Source organism: Fundulus heteroclitus, chromosome 13, assembly GCF_011125445.2.
Source record: "Fundulus heteroclitus isolate FHET01 chromosome 13, MU-UCD_Fhet_4.1, whole genome shotgun sequence".
NCBI lineage: Eukaryota > Metazoa > Chordata > Actinopteri > Cyprinodontiformes > Fundulidae > Fundulus > Fundulus heteroclitus.
In genome coordinates, this window is record NC_046373.1 from 29,213,478 (window position 1) to 29,226,756 (window position 13,279).

The 13,279-nt window shown below is 42.5% G+C and overlaps 1 protein-coding gene across 1 annotated transcript; it reads right to left on the reverse strand.

Moving 5' to 3' along the window:
- Positions 1-416: 416 nt before the first annotated feature.
- On the reverse strand, positions 417-6,276 carry paqr7a (progestin and adipoQ receptor family member VII, a). The gene is made up of 2 exons (XM_012873668.3): positions 6,187-6,276; positions 417-3,919 (listed from the first exon to the last, which is right to left on the reverse strand). Exon 2 carries the CDS (start codon positions 3,881-3,883, stop codon positions 2,825-2,827), a length of 1,059 nt encoding a protein of 352 aa, XP_012729122.2. The 5' UTR covers positions 3,884-3,919; positions 6,187-6,276; the 3' UTR covers positions 417-2,824.
- Positions 6,277-13,279: the final 7,003 nt, after the last annotated feature.

Genomic DNA, 13,279 nt, shown 5'->3' on the forward strand with positions numbered 1-13,279 from the left:
GCTAGTCAGAGAGGGGCCAAAAGCAAAGCAAACTCCTATCATCTTAAAACAACTGCAATCTCAAAAACATCATAATGGTTCATGCGACCTCTATTTTCTAATCCCCTACTCTGTCACACCGTTTGCTTTGGCAGAGGCCAGCGATTATACCCGCAGGAAATGGAAGCGGGAGGCGGTGTTTCAAATCAATGACGTTTTCAAACCTACAGCAGTCTTCTCAAGGCACTTTACAAAGTCAAGTCAAATCCTCCGGACAGATTGGTTTAAAGTTTTCTATCTAAGAAAACTCAGCAGATTGCATTGAGTCATTGACTTGCAGCATTCACTCCTCCTGGATGAACACGGAGCCACAGTGGACAGTCGCTGGCATTGCGTTGTTGACTTTGCAGCAATCCCCCACACCGAGCATGCACGTAGCGACAGTGGAGAGGAAAACTCCCCTTTAACAGGAGCAAACCTCCAGCAGAACCAGAACCAGGCTCAGTGTGAACGGCACATCTGCCACAACCACTGAGGGTTTGAGAAGACAGAAGCACAGAAACACTGATGATGGCGTTCCACCAATGGTTTGTAGAACAGGAACTGAGAACGGAACGTGTGAAACGTTGCTGGTTAGAGTACCCGTCTGATTTGAAATATAAAAAATACTAATAAAAAAGTTAAAGTGAATGTTTACGCTGATGTATGATCCAGATCCAGAGGCATTATGTCTGTGTTCTCACAATTCTATCTCATTCTTTAGGAAGTCCCTCTGACCTGAAAAGCAGTGTACCATTTCACACAGGAAGATCACTATCACTAAGATCACAAGGAGCACCGCCTCCTACTTCCTACCTCAGTTTAACATGCTATTAGGTTTCTTCCGCGCAATTACCCACCCCCAATACAAATGTGACATTACTTAACAGTTCTCAAAATAGTGTTAAAGATTGGGTGAGGTAGCAGAGAGAGACCCATGATGACTACGGAACAGGAGGGAGGAGATGAGCTGGCAGCCAGGAGGGACTGGGTAGTGGTTGGCTACCACTGCTGAACCCACCATCAGGAGAGTGTTATGGTTAAGGGTCCAAACACTCGATGATTGTTGGAACCATCTGATGACACACATCCTGGCGGCCGGCTCCGGTCAAGGCAGATAACCAAAGGAGAGGCATCTTTTGATATAAATAACTACTTACAGCACATAAAATACTGTAACATGTTTGGAGACTAGCGTTCTTGGAGGATGGCTTGTTCTCGGCTTCACTCAGACTAGCTGCTAGCTTCAACCTCCAAGATCAACTAATCTGGATTTATACTAAATTAAGACACCTAGAGAGCTCTTTAATGCAGTGTAGCTATTAACCGTTTTTAACCTCAGGGCAGATCTCACTTGTAGATTCCTGAACCATCCCTTCATTGACAAATACATCCAATATCGGCAGAAAAATCCCATCTTAATTACATAGAGTCGTAGTCTTCATGAAACAACACACAGACATTCACAAAAACAGGATTTAAACCCTAGATTGACAGTGGAAAACATTTTAAAGTGCCCTTTCGAAAGGTTTAAAACATACATCTACGAAGCAATGAAAGCAGAATTTTGAAACCCTAAACCTTTAGCTTCAAGTGACTGCACACGGCCCATCATCTGATGACGCCTAGTGGCCGGGGACAGGTGAAATGCCTAACCCTAACATTCAATCAGTGCTACCTCAGTAAGACTCACAAAAAACATTCATAGAGCACAACATTAAGACCCAGTAATATAACAAAGTAAAATTACACATTTTTAGCTTGACCTTTATCGAGAGGAATGTTGAGATTAATGACGATAAGACTTTATATTCCAATTAATTCTATTATGGTCCTAAGAACTACAACATAGTGTCACTCCTATTAGAAAAATAAATAATGTTACACTGAAGATGCTAGTAGGGTCAAAATAAACTCCCACAAAAATAGTTAAGGACCCAAACAGATCGGTCTAATGAGGACTTAATTTGGCACACGTAGAGACTGGTGATTTAGGTTCCAAAACGCCGGTGGGTCTAGAATAGGCTCCAAAGGGCACAGTTGGTGGCATCAAGATTGGGGCCACAATCTAATCAGGCAGTTTAAAAGCATCCGTCAATTAAAGCAGCAAGCCAAGGTCACTAGAAATAGAGGTCGCCTTGGAGACACATTTAAAAAGCCATACCCGAACTTTAACGTGGCTTACAGGGGTCACGTGTCGGGTTTTCACGGGGCTTTGTGTTCGTGCAACTACCACTTGTACATTCTTGCGCGGCGCATGCCGGGAGTTTGCACCATGCGACGAACTGACCCTGGGCCAGTGGCATAATCCAACCCTATGTTGGACTCCATTTCGTGCTGGCAATGCTCTCTGATCTCATTATGGCGCATGCTCAGAGTCTGGTGACCGTCAACTGCTGTTTTGAGCTGACCCTCTGGTCACCAGGCGTCACACGTCGCTCCCCCAGTGATGTCACCCGTCGCTTTTCTGCATGTGCACCGCATTACGTGCAAACGTGACGCTTCCTTTGTAGCCTTAAACTCATGTTAGTGGGTTTATATCCAAACAAGCTGAACTCTCAGTAATGGCCGCTACATGTGTCCTATGTTTAGGTAATAGCAGTACAGTAATGCCAGGGCAAGTAGCCGTGTAAGGAGGCAGTGATATCAGAGTTTTAGTAGTAAATTGCAGGAATCTCAAGATTAATACACAAAGAAAAACTCCCATTCCTGCTTATTAATACGAGGAAACAACTCCTGATTTGTTGTTTTCTGCTTGGAAGCATCTGTCAGGAAAAGGCACTATGATCCCACGCTGGCTACTTCATTATTTAGACTTCGATTTGGAGTCGAGCACGTGCTTAACTTTCCTCAGCATGAAGGCAGTGATCAGGGCGCATACGGCCAAAGTGACCGCGTAGAAGCCCACGAAGAGCGCCGCGTCGCCGCTCTCGTGCAGGCGCGTGTACAGCTGCCTGCGATGCACGTAGTCCAGGTAGGAGGCGTGAATCTGACAGAAGGTGCAGCAGGACAGCAAAACGTGGAACACCTGATGACTTTGGCCCACGAAATCGCACCGTCCGGGGAGGCAGCGCTCGAGCAGGGGGAAGGTGAAGAACAAGGCGCAGCTGACAAAGAACCCCACCTGACCCAAGTGGTAGGCGACGGCCGGGTCATCGGCGGCCCAAAGGAAGAGTCTCTTAGCCACAGGGCTGTTGTCCCACAGATAGGCCAGGGTGGAGGGCACCACCTGGCACACCTTGCGCACCCAGCATGGCCGCGTGTGGTTGCAGTACTTCCCGTAGCAGCATCCCAGGCAAGACAGGCAGCTGAGGATAGTGGCAGCGGGCATAAAGATCCCCTGCGTGTTTCGGTGCATGGTCTCATCTACTGCATAGTAAAAGTGAACCACAGCGCTGCCGTACTGGTACTGCGCCACTCCCACATAGTCCAGAAAGTAGAACAGGTAGTGGCACAGCTCCGACTTGCCACCCAATAGGTGGGCGGTCACGCTGAATGCCGAGTAGGTCAGGGAAGACAACACGAGGATCAACAGGGGCCACGAGTGACGGTCGCTGACAAAGTCCACCGTATCGGCAAGCTGCCGGAGCTTAACCAGGAGCAACAAAAAGGCCAGCAGGTGAGTCCAGACGTTGATGGTCTCGTTGTGGCGCTGGAACAAGGACAGGAAGTAGTAGCGCCAGCTCTGCTCGAGCGGTCTGTAGCCGGTGGCGACGTGGCGCTCCCTGAAGTAGGCGGGAACCTCCGAGTCCGTGACGGTGCCGGGCATGGAGGGCGCCGCCTCGGTCAGCAGTTGGGGGACCTGGCGGATCTGCTGCAGGCTGATGAACACTCGTCCGATACTTTCCATCACCATGGTCGCCATGGCTGTCGGTGGCTGACTGATCAAAGGAGGTGGATTCTGAGGGGGAAAAAAAAGGAAGTCAAAGTCATTCACATGAGTCAAAGTCCACAAAAATGAGCGGCCCTGGAGTTTCTGCCCTGCCACGCACGGTAAATAAAACTAATACCATTTATGAAGGCAATGATTTACACCAGACATTCCATCTGAAAACAAATTAGACCCTTTCAACTTAATTTATATTACAACTAGTGTTGCGGTGATGCCATTTTTTGGCCCCGATACCGATACCCGATACCTGGCTGTGCAGTATCGGCCGATACCAATACCATACCGATACCATTACTTTGAAATTTATGTGTGTGTGTATATATGAAGACCTGCATACTACTTGGATGTAAAATAATTGCTATCATGGCTTTGTCAAGCTGCTACCTTATTAAAGCAGGAAAAAGACCAACACAAAGTGAATCCAGTAGAACTAGTGCGTGTCGGGAGAGAGAAGGCTGCGTTCAAGTGACATACAAACATCAAAATGGTATCTGTGACCTATTTGTTGGTACTCACCGATACCGATACCACCATTTTAGCGCGGTATCGGCGCCCCGGCCGATACTGGTATCGGTGCAACTCTAATTACAACCACAATCTGTTTAATGTACTTTATCGGTCTCTTCTGAAAGCTCTCCACAAAAGTAGTGCATAGTGTGCAAGTGGAAGGAAAATGAAACATTACGTAGTAAAATGTGAAAAGTGTTGCATGCATTTGTATTCGGTCCTGAGTCAATACTTTATAGCCCCACCTTCCTCTGCAGATACAGATGCAAGTCTTGTGACGTGACCTTACCAAGTCTGCACGTCCAGAAGCGGACATTTTTTTGTTTGCTAAATAAACAAATTAAGGCTTGTTTGACTGGACAGATTCTCAGTTGCGCCTCTCACTGTATATTTAGGGTCGTTTTACCGTTGGCGGGTGAAACTCCGCCCTCAGGCTAAACTTTTTTTTGTAGCCATAAATTTGACTACAATCTGACCTATTTAGTGACAGTAAATGGCCTGAACCTGCATAGCGCTTTATAAAGCATTGAGGACCACACAACGCTTTACTCTACATTCAGTCATTCCCCCATTCATTCACACGCTGACGGTGGTGAGCTGCATCGTACCCACCGCTGCCCTGCGGCAGACTGACAGAAGCCATGCTGCCACACAATCGGAGCCACCGGGCCCTCTGACCACCGCCGACTCCCAGCGGTGCGCTCCTTGGACATCACGATGCTGTTCGTTCTCTGGTGCTCTCCAACAACGGTCTGAGGCCTTCACAGAGCAGCCGTTTATACCCAGACTAAAAGGCATCCAGGGGTGTCAGAGTAAAGGGGGCTGAGTGAAAATGCACACCAAACCTTTTCAAATTCTTATTTGTGAAGCTAAACGTGTGATTTTTCTTCCACTTAAAAAAATGTAAGCAAGCTGTCGATCACAATAAATCCCGATAAAACACATTCACAGTTGTGTTTGTCACATGATGAAAATGTGAAGACTTTTGCGGGCCACTGCAACTGTCCAGCCTGAGTGCACGACTGTGTAACTGCTATCTGCAGCGCTGTAAGGCATGTGGCAGGTATCTGCTGACGTCACTCACAGGCTGAAACTGCCTGATGATAACCTCGTTAGCTCTGACGTCACCACTTGATCTTTGCAGCTGATGTAACTCGGGTCATTTACATCCCCATCACTGGTCTCCATGGTTACCACTTCGCTTAAATCTGACTTCCCCTCAGTCTGCTCAACTTGGTTTGGTAAGACGGGCTGTGATGAAAACGTCTTTTGTAACGAGGGTTTTAGGGGTTGCCAGAGCAGGACCGCTGTTCTCATGCAAACATTTAGCTGTAGCGGAATATATGTCCCTCAACTTGGGTCGGAACCATGTTGAATTGTACAGCTCTGACACAGACTCTAACTTTTGACTATAGAACGAAAAAAAACGAATCAAATCTCCTCGGCAGATAATTGTGACTTTTTTTAAATTGAAATTAAATGAATCTCCGTTAAAAGGCGGGCAAGATAAATAAAAAAAAATAACTGCAGCTCAGCCGCTCCTTGTGGCTTTTAATTGGTTTGTGTTCTTATTTGTCAGTCACAGCATGCTCACGTGTAATCAAACAGACCGGGCGTAGACACGATTAACCCGAGCACGGCGGGACATTATTGCCATTTTTAAAATGCCAGACGGGGAAAAGCTGTGAAGTTCAGCCATGGAGCATTACAAAAGCTACTAAAGCGGCAGGAAACGGTTAGTATAACTCGTTTAAAGACGATGTTTTTACCTCGTTGTGCTTCTTTCCCCTGCAGACCCGTCTTTTTCGCCTTCGCTCTGCCCTATACAGGAGGAGACATTCAACAGATTGGCTCGTTAATGGGAGATTGGGACGTCAAGTTGCGGGCAGCAGACTTCCGGAAGCGCGACGTTTTCTTTGTACAACAATAAAAGCACACAGTCATCGCTCGTTTTTTTTCCCTCATCAATTTTAGACCTATTTGTAAAATAAATGCAATCTTTTTCAGCTTTTGTGCCGTACGAAATTATTCAAAACTATTTCAAAGGGGAGTGAATAAACTGTAAAGTCTTTTTTAAATTTTTTGTCAAACAAGAAGAGTATTTTGCTTTGAAAAGCATACGGGAAAAGTTGATCTACTTGAGCAGCAGGAGAAGCAGGAAGGAGTCTGCGAAGTAAATTCATAAAAAAAACTAAGAAGCCTTACCCCTTCCATTCATAAAAAAGACATAAAAACGAACTACTGTAAAAGAATCAAGTCTGCATTTTAATAATAAATAAATAAAAGTGGACTGGATTTATATGTCGCGTTTCTTGTCTTGTCCAGTCAAAGCGTTTTACACTACCTTCACAGCCCACAGATCCCACGCAGATCTGATTGCACCTATATGCAACTTGGAGTTAAGTGCCTTCTCCAGGGGCACGTTGATATATGACAAAGGGAAGCTGGAAGGTCAGACCCACAACCTTCCGGTTGCAAGACAACTACACTACTTTGTGGAGCCACAGACGGAAAATACACGTTTTTTTAGATATCCAGTCTTTCCTGATTACAAAGTTCCAGCTGCTAAATGGGGTTCAGGGCATTTCTGCAATGGCAAGAACAACATCCAGTCTGTGTGGGTGTGGAGTGCTGGAACATTCTTTGTCAGTGAGTGTGTGCTCTGATGTTCTGTCTACAGTTTACACATCCATGAAAGATACTACGTCATACAGGCACCCACACACACAAACCTGTAAGACCATATTACATAAACAGAACATGATCGTGAAGTATATGTTTATCAAGTCAGGAAACTGTTGAGAATTTTGCGAATTCCATGTGATATTTTTTCATCCTGGCATGCTAAGTCCAGTTTCCTCTCCAACGTCCAACATTGCTGTAGTCTGGAGAGATGCCAACAGGGCTTGACCCGTTGTGTAAAGATTTCTGCCTGAAGCAATTGTAAAATGAAGCTCTCCTGAAACAAAACAAATGTCAGCAGGGGAACCTCCAGAAATTTTGGGCCTCATGGCATAAAATCTAAATCACCTCGAAAGCATTTATATATATATATATATATATATATATATATATATATATATATATATATATATATATATATATATATATACACATACATATATATATATCTTTATTAATCTCATATTAAACAGGTTTCCAGGGCTTCCTTTTTTCACCTCAGGAATATCGCCAAAAGTACAAATATTCTGTCCAGGGGTGATGCTGAAAAACTAGTCCATGCATTTGTTACTTCAAGGCTGGACTATTGTAATTCTTTACTATCAGGAAGTCCACAAAATACAGTTCAAAGTCTTCAGCTGATTCAAAATGCTGCAGCAAGAGTTCTGATGAAAATCAACAAGAGGGATCATATTTCACCAATTTTAGCTTCCCTTCATTGGCTTCCTGTTAAAACAAGAATAGAATTTAAAATTCTCCTTCTCACGTACAAAGAACCTTAATAATTAAGCTTTCTTAATATATATGAGCTGTAATTACCCCGTATGTTCCTAACAGAGCACTTCGCTCTGAGACTGCAGGTCTGCTGGTGGTTCCTAGAGTCTCTAAAAGTAGAATGGGAGGCAGATCCTTTAGCTATCAGGCTCCTCTCCTGTGGAACCAACTCCCAGTTTTGGTCTGTGAGGCAGACACCATGTCTACTTTTAAGACTATGATTAAAACTTTCCCAAAACTGGTGGAAAAGGGCATCAGTGTTCAACAAAGCGGCAACGTTCTAGAGGACCCACACCGGTCCCAGTCAGGCTGATGTGGGAAAATGACAATTTAAAAATTTCCTTTTTGACAAAGCTTATTGTTAAGGTGGCTCTGTCATGAGGAGTGAATATATATATATATATATATATATATATATATATATATATATATATATATATATATATATATATATATATATATATCAAATTATATACTTATTACACATAGACTGCTATACTTCAAGCGCTTATTTCTTTTGCTTCTGATACAACTGAGAACTAATGAAAACCCCCAGTTCAATATTTCAGAATTTTGGAATATTACTTAAGGATTTCCAGAAATGTTGGCCAACTGAAAAGTATGAATGTACAAAATATGAGCATGAGCAAGAGACCATTGCATGTCCCGTGCAGATATTTAAATTTTTTTGCACACATTTTTGACATATTGCAGCTTGTTTAGGGCGAACTTGCTTGGAAGGCCAGACTTTGGCTTGTTGTCAGTTGTTTATATCCCTTTGAGAACCACCGAATCGCTGATATAAAGATGTTTTGGCACCACTTTACACTCCTTACCCGACTCGTAAGTATTCTTCCTGTAGACCTCTTTCACTCTTACCATGGCACTCACTTTCTTTTATGAAGTCAGGAGCGCACCAAACTAAATGTCTTAGGTTGAAATAGGGCAAACTTCCTTCAAAATCAGAATCATAACCATCTTGTGGGCCAAGTCTGTGCACAAAAACAAGGAACCTGACTATGGTTTCACTTTGCTCTTATTGCACTGACAATTTCAATGTGAATAAATAAAATGAGTTTTTTATGTAAATTGTCAGTATCCCCTGGGGTGTGATAATTTATGTTTGCTCCCTGGGGATCCTGCTTCTGTTTATCACACCCCAATTCAGTTCATCCCTGTTTAGTCTTCTGTCAGCATTTATGTTTATTATACATTCTGGTATTTGTTAGATTAGTTCCTGTTTAGTTATTTTTTTTTTATTATTTTAGTAGTTCTGTTAGATCCGTATTTTAGGCTTGCCTTTCTTTAGTTTGGTTTCTGTTATTTATATTATAAGTGTATTCTTGTTACGACAGATTTTAGTTAGCTTATGGTCTTTATTTCTGTAGTTCTGTTATCTGTTCCTTCTTAGTTAAATTCTTTCCCCCATGTCTGACTCATTATCTTACTATGCGTACCTTTTGCCTCAGAGGTCGGAACTAACAAGACGCCTATTATGTCATCTCTACCTTTTTACGTTGCAGTTTCCTTCTTGTCAGACAGAAGGAAAAAACATGGACGCTTGCAGTGTTGTTAAAACATTAACAATGACAATAACGCTGTTCTAGACGGTATTTTGTGCAGATAAAGAGAGCTGAGACGTCCCGTCTGATGACCACTGAATGGTAGCACCTGTACGACTGACTAAATGTTACATGAATAATAGAGAGCTGCTACAAACAACCAAAGGATGAAGTTTTACTCAAAGTTGCACCGAGTAACAGCCATCATGAATGCTGGTCGGGTACCATACTGTTACACCGATTTTTCAACTCGTAATACCAACTTTAAGGGTCGTTCTAGTTAAATTTTCTGAATTCCGACTACTGAGGACAAATGGAATGTACTATTATTCTGCTTTGGATTCAGTCCTCCCTTTGCTCCTGCCAGTTCATTGTCCTTTCTTTCCCTGCAGCTGATTGTTTGACTCAGTTCACCTGTGCCTAATTATCCACCCATTGTTTCCCTCTGTCTCTTCCCATTTAAGACACATGGTCAGGTCCTCCAGGTCTTGATTCCAGATTCTGCCCTGTTCTGGTTGCTTTTCCTGTTGTGTACCCGGTCTCCTGTCAACCTGTAAGTTTGCTTTCTTCAATAAATTTTCAACATGCAACTCCCAAGCTCAGTCTGCGCTTCAGTCATGCATTAAACCTGACAGTAGATATGTATTTATAAAGTGTTTGTGCAAGAGAAGAGGAGAATGCTGAGTAACCAAGTTCTAACCATGTGCACTGCCCGTGGTTGAGTTTAGTCATTTTGACTGAGAATACAAATCAAGTGTCCCAATTTATTCCTTACCAAAACAATTTTATTAACATTCTGTTCAAATTTAATTTATTTATTTAAGAGCAATTTTTTTCCATTTTTTCCAGATTTTCATGTTGATTGATACTACCTGTATTTCACATGTATTAATATCCAAATAGTCAAATGTCCAAATCGAGCCCTAAATGATTTTCACACCAGACAAATTACTTATGTCATAGTTGACATGAAAATCATTTGAGGTGTTTCTATTCTTAAAATTAGAGCCAAACATTGATGTTCTGTTTCACATAACGAAGGCAACTGCATAAAAAATTAATTCACTGTAAAAACCTTTAGCCTGTGAGTCACACAGCCTCTGTCAAAGACTCATGCACTGAGCTAAAGTGTTTCAGTCCATCACTCCTCCCGTTTATCTCACTTACACATTTAAACACACTTCCTGTTGCTAACCACAGTTGCTCAGTAAGATTGCACAGAGTATTGTGCTGCTTTTTGAGATAAACTGACGTTAAACTTAACATTTACGGAAAATAGATATATGTGAGAGAGAAACCGGTAGAGGGAGAGGGGCGTTGGAGGCACAATAGTGAGCATATTTTGTTTGAGTATTTAAGTATTAGTACGGCTTGAATATTTACACATTTTGTCTTGCACTTGCAGTCTTTTAAGGTTTAAACTCTGCAGATCCAGAAACTGAATTATTTTGTCCATCCTGCTTTGCAAAACAGTTCAATTTCGGTCAGATTGGATGGAGAGCGTCTGTGAACAATTCTTTTAAAAGTCTCTAAACAATTACTTTCTTCTTCCCACTCTGTGAAAGCCAGATTGGTGGAGTACACGTGCCTGAGTCCCCCAGGTTTCCACTCAAAGTGAGCAAAATGGACAGGAGAGGACATGAGTATGTCAGAGGGACAGCTCAGGTTGAGTCAAAGCTGCTTTGGATCAAGGAAGTTGAAGGGAGGAAGGGGCGGGGGGACCCTAACCCTAACCCTAAGACCACAGAGAAGATTCATGGATGCAGTGAAGGCGTGTTTGCAAAGGGTTGATGTGAGGGACAGCATTGCCTGTGCATCTCCTGTGAGAACGATGCTAGAGACAGGAAGAGATGACAGCTGCTGATACACTATGACGGCTTCTAAAGAGAGGAGCATGAAAAAGGGAAAAAAAGGAGAAAAAGATTTAGGAACAGTCGTCTGCACAGGACATACACATAGAAACATTAACTATCTCTGTGGTGTATTGTTTCATCATAGAGCAGCAGAACAGCCTCCCCAGAACAGACAAAAACACGTAAAGTGAGGAAATCTTTAGTGTTGTTGAAATGGAAGCACATTTACAACTTGAACAAGAAAAGCCCCACCCTGAAACAAACACATACATTCATTTGAGATGCTGAGAACAAGTAGAACAGCAAGGTGGACACGATGGGTGCTGCCAGAACACAGAACTGCATGCTTTAACAGAACGCCTACAGGTCCTAAACTTGTTAAACCTGTTTCAGCTCCACTCATTCTTCTTTCTTTCCATTCACCTTGTAGCTTCTTCCTGGGGTCTTCTTCAGCACATCCACACAGGGGCAGTGTCTCCTCATGCAAAACGCTTGGACACCATTTATTACATTGTAATAGGTCTACTGGTAGGTAGCAATGTTTAGTTTCTCTCTCATGCAAAAGGGGAGCAGATCGTCGTCTTTTGGGGAAACATTTTTCTGGTGTCTTTGTTGCAGATGTATTCATGCTGTTCCTGTCTTCACGCTGGCACTCCCCTCATTGTTCCACAGCAAATAGCTTTTGTAATAAATGCAGGTTAAATGCGTATTTAAATTTGCTTGTGACCACTCAGGTCAGAGTATTTTGTTGTGGGTCTGTTCGTTGCACCTGGGTAAATCCTCACATCTCGTCTGAATTAGTCACGTGTCTTTAGTAGACATGTTACTTCTGTTGTGGATTTTCTTTTCTCTATCATCAAAGACTCAAGTAAAAAGAATAAATAAATACGACCAGAGTCCATTGTTGGCTAAGTAGAAGTGCATGAACCACTTTGTGACTCTTAAACATGAAATGTGTGACAAAAAAAGAAACACGGTTGGAATTATGTAGATTAAAAAGATATTATGAGCAATTAGTCTAAATACTAATCAGTTTGTGCTCTGCACCAGTGAAATCCTTCAGTCAAACTGAACCGCCGTTTAAAATAAATTTACATACATTTTTCATAATCTTTGAGTCCAAGCAGAAACAAACTCAGGCATTCAAGCTGATGCATATCTTTATTTATAGCGGTTTACCACAGTTTTCATGTTCCTGGAACCCATTCACATTTGTTTTGTATCCCAACTGCAAACCTCGATGTGTTTTATTTAGACTTAATTTAGTACAATGCAAATTAGCACATAATTAACACATTAGCAATTTTATTCACCATTCTTTAGTCAGTACTTACAACAAACTATGGCAAAAATACAGATTATCTTGTGCATATTTATCACCATTCTACATTAAAAATGCCTGTCAGTTTGCATTTAGGGATAAAATTTTAAGATCTGTCCAGGGACAACAGATGAAAAATAGCCTTTTGGCTAGTTCTGGTGCATTTTCAGCAATGTTCATTAGTGTACACGATCCCTGTCAAATAAATCAATAAATTCAATTAATTAAATTGAAATAGTTTTTGTCAAAATTAACAACACTTCTCCACAGGCTCTTAAAAGCCCCCCAAAAAATCCTAAAACACCCGTGGCCATTCATCCCCAGGCCAAACAAAACTTTAGTTTTTTCCTTCCATAACTGATGAAAACCTGAACACATCAGCTGGCCCACAGAGACCTCATAGTAGGCCTAAGCCGATAGTGGGTCTAATGCAAACACGCCCAGACATGCACTGACATGCCCACAACAGATAGAAACAAACTTGTCATCATGACACCTCTAACCCATGAGTGAGCGGGGAAATTGGCGATGCAGGCGGTAAAGTGGTGAATTGCAGCCATGCTGCATCAAGGTTCCTCTTAAATCTTTAACTGAAGTCCACATGACATTTCAGTAGGCTTTTCTGCTGTCACATTGCCCTCCATTTGATGATCTCCAGGCAGATGTGATG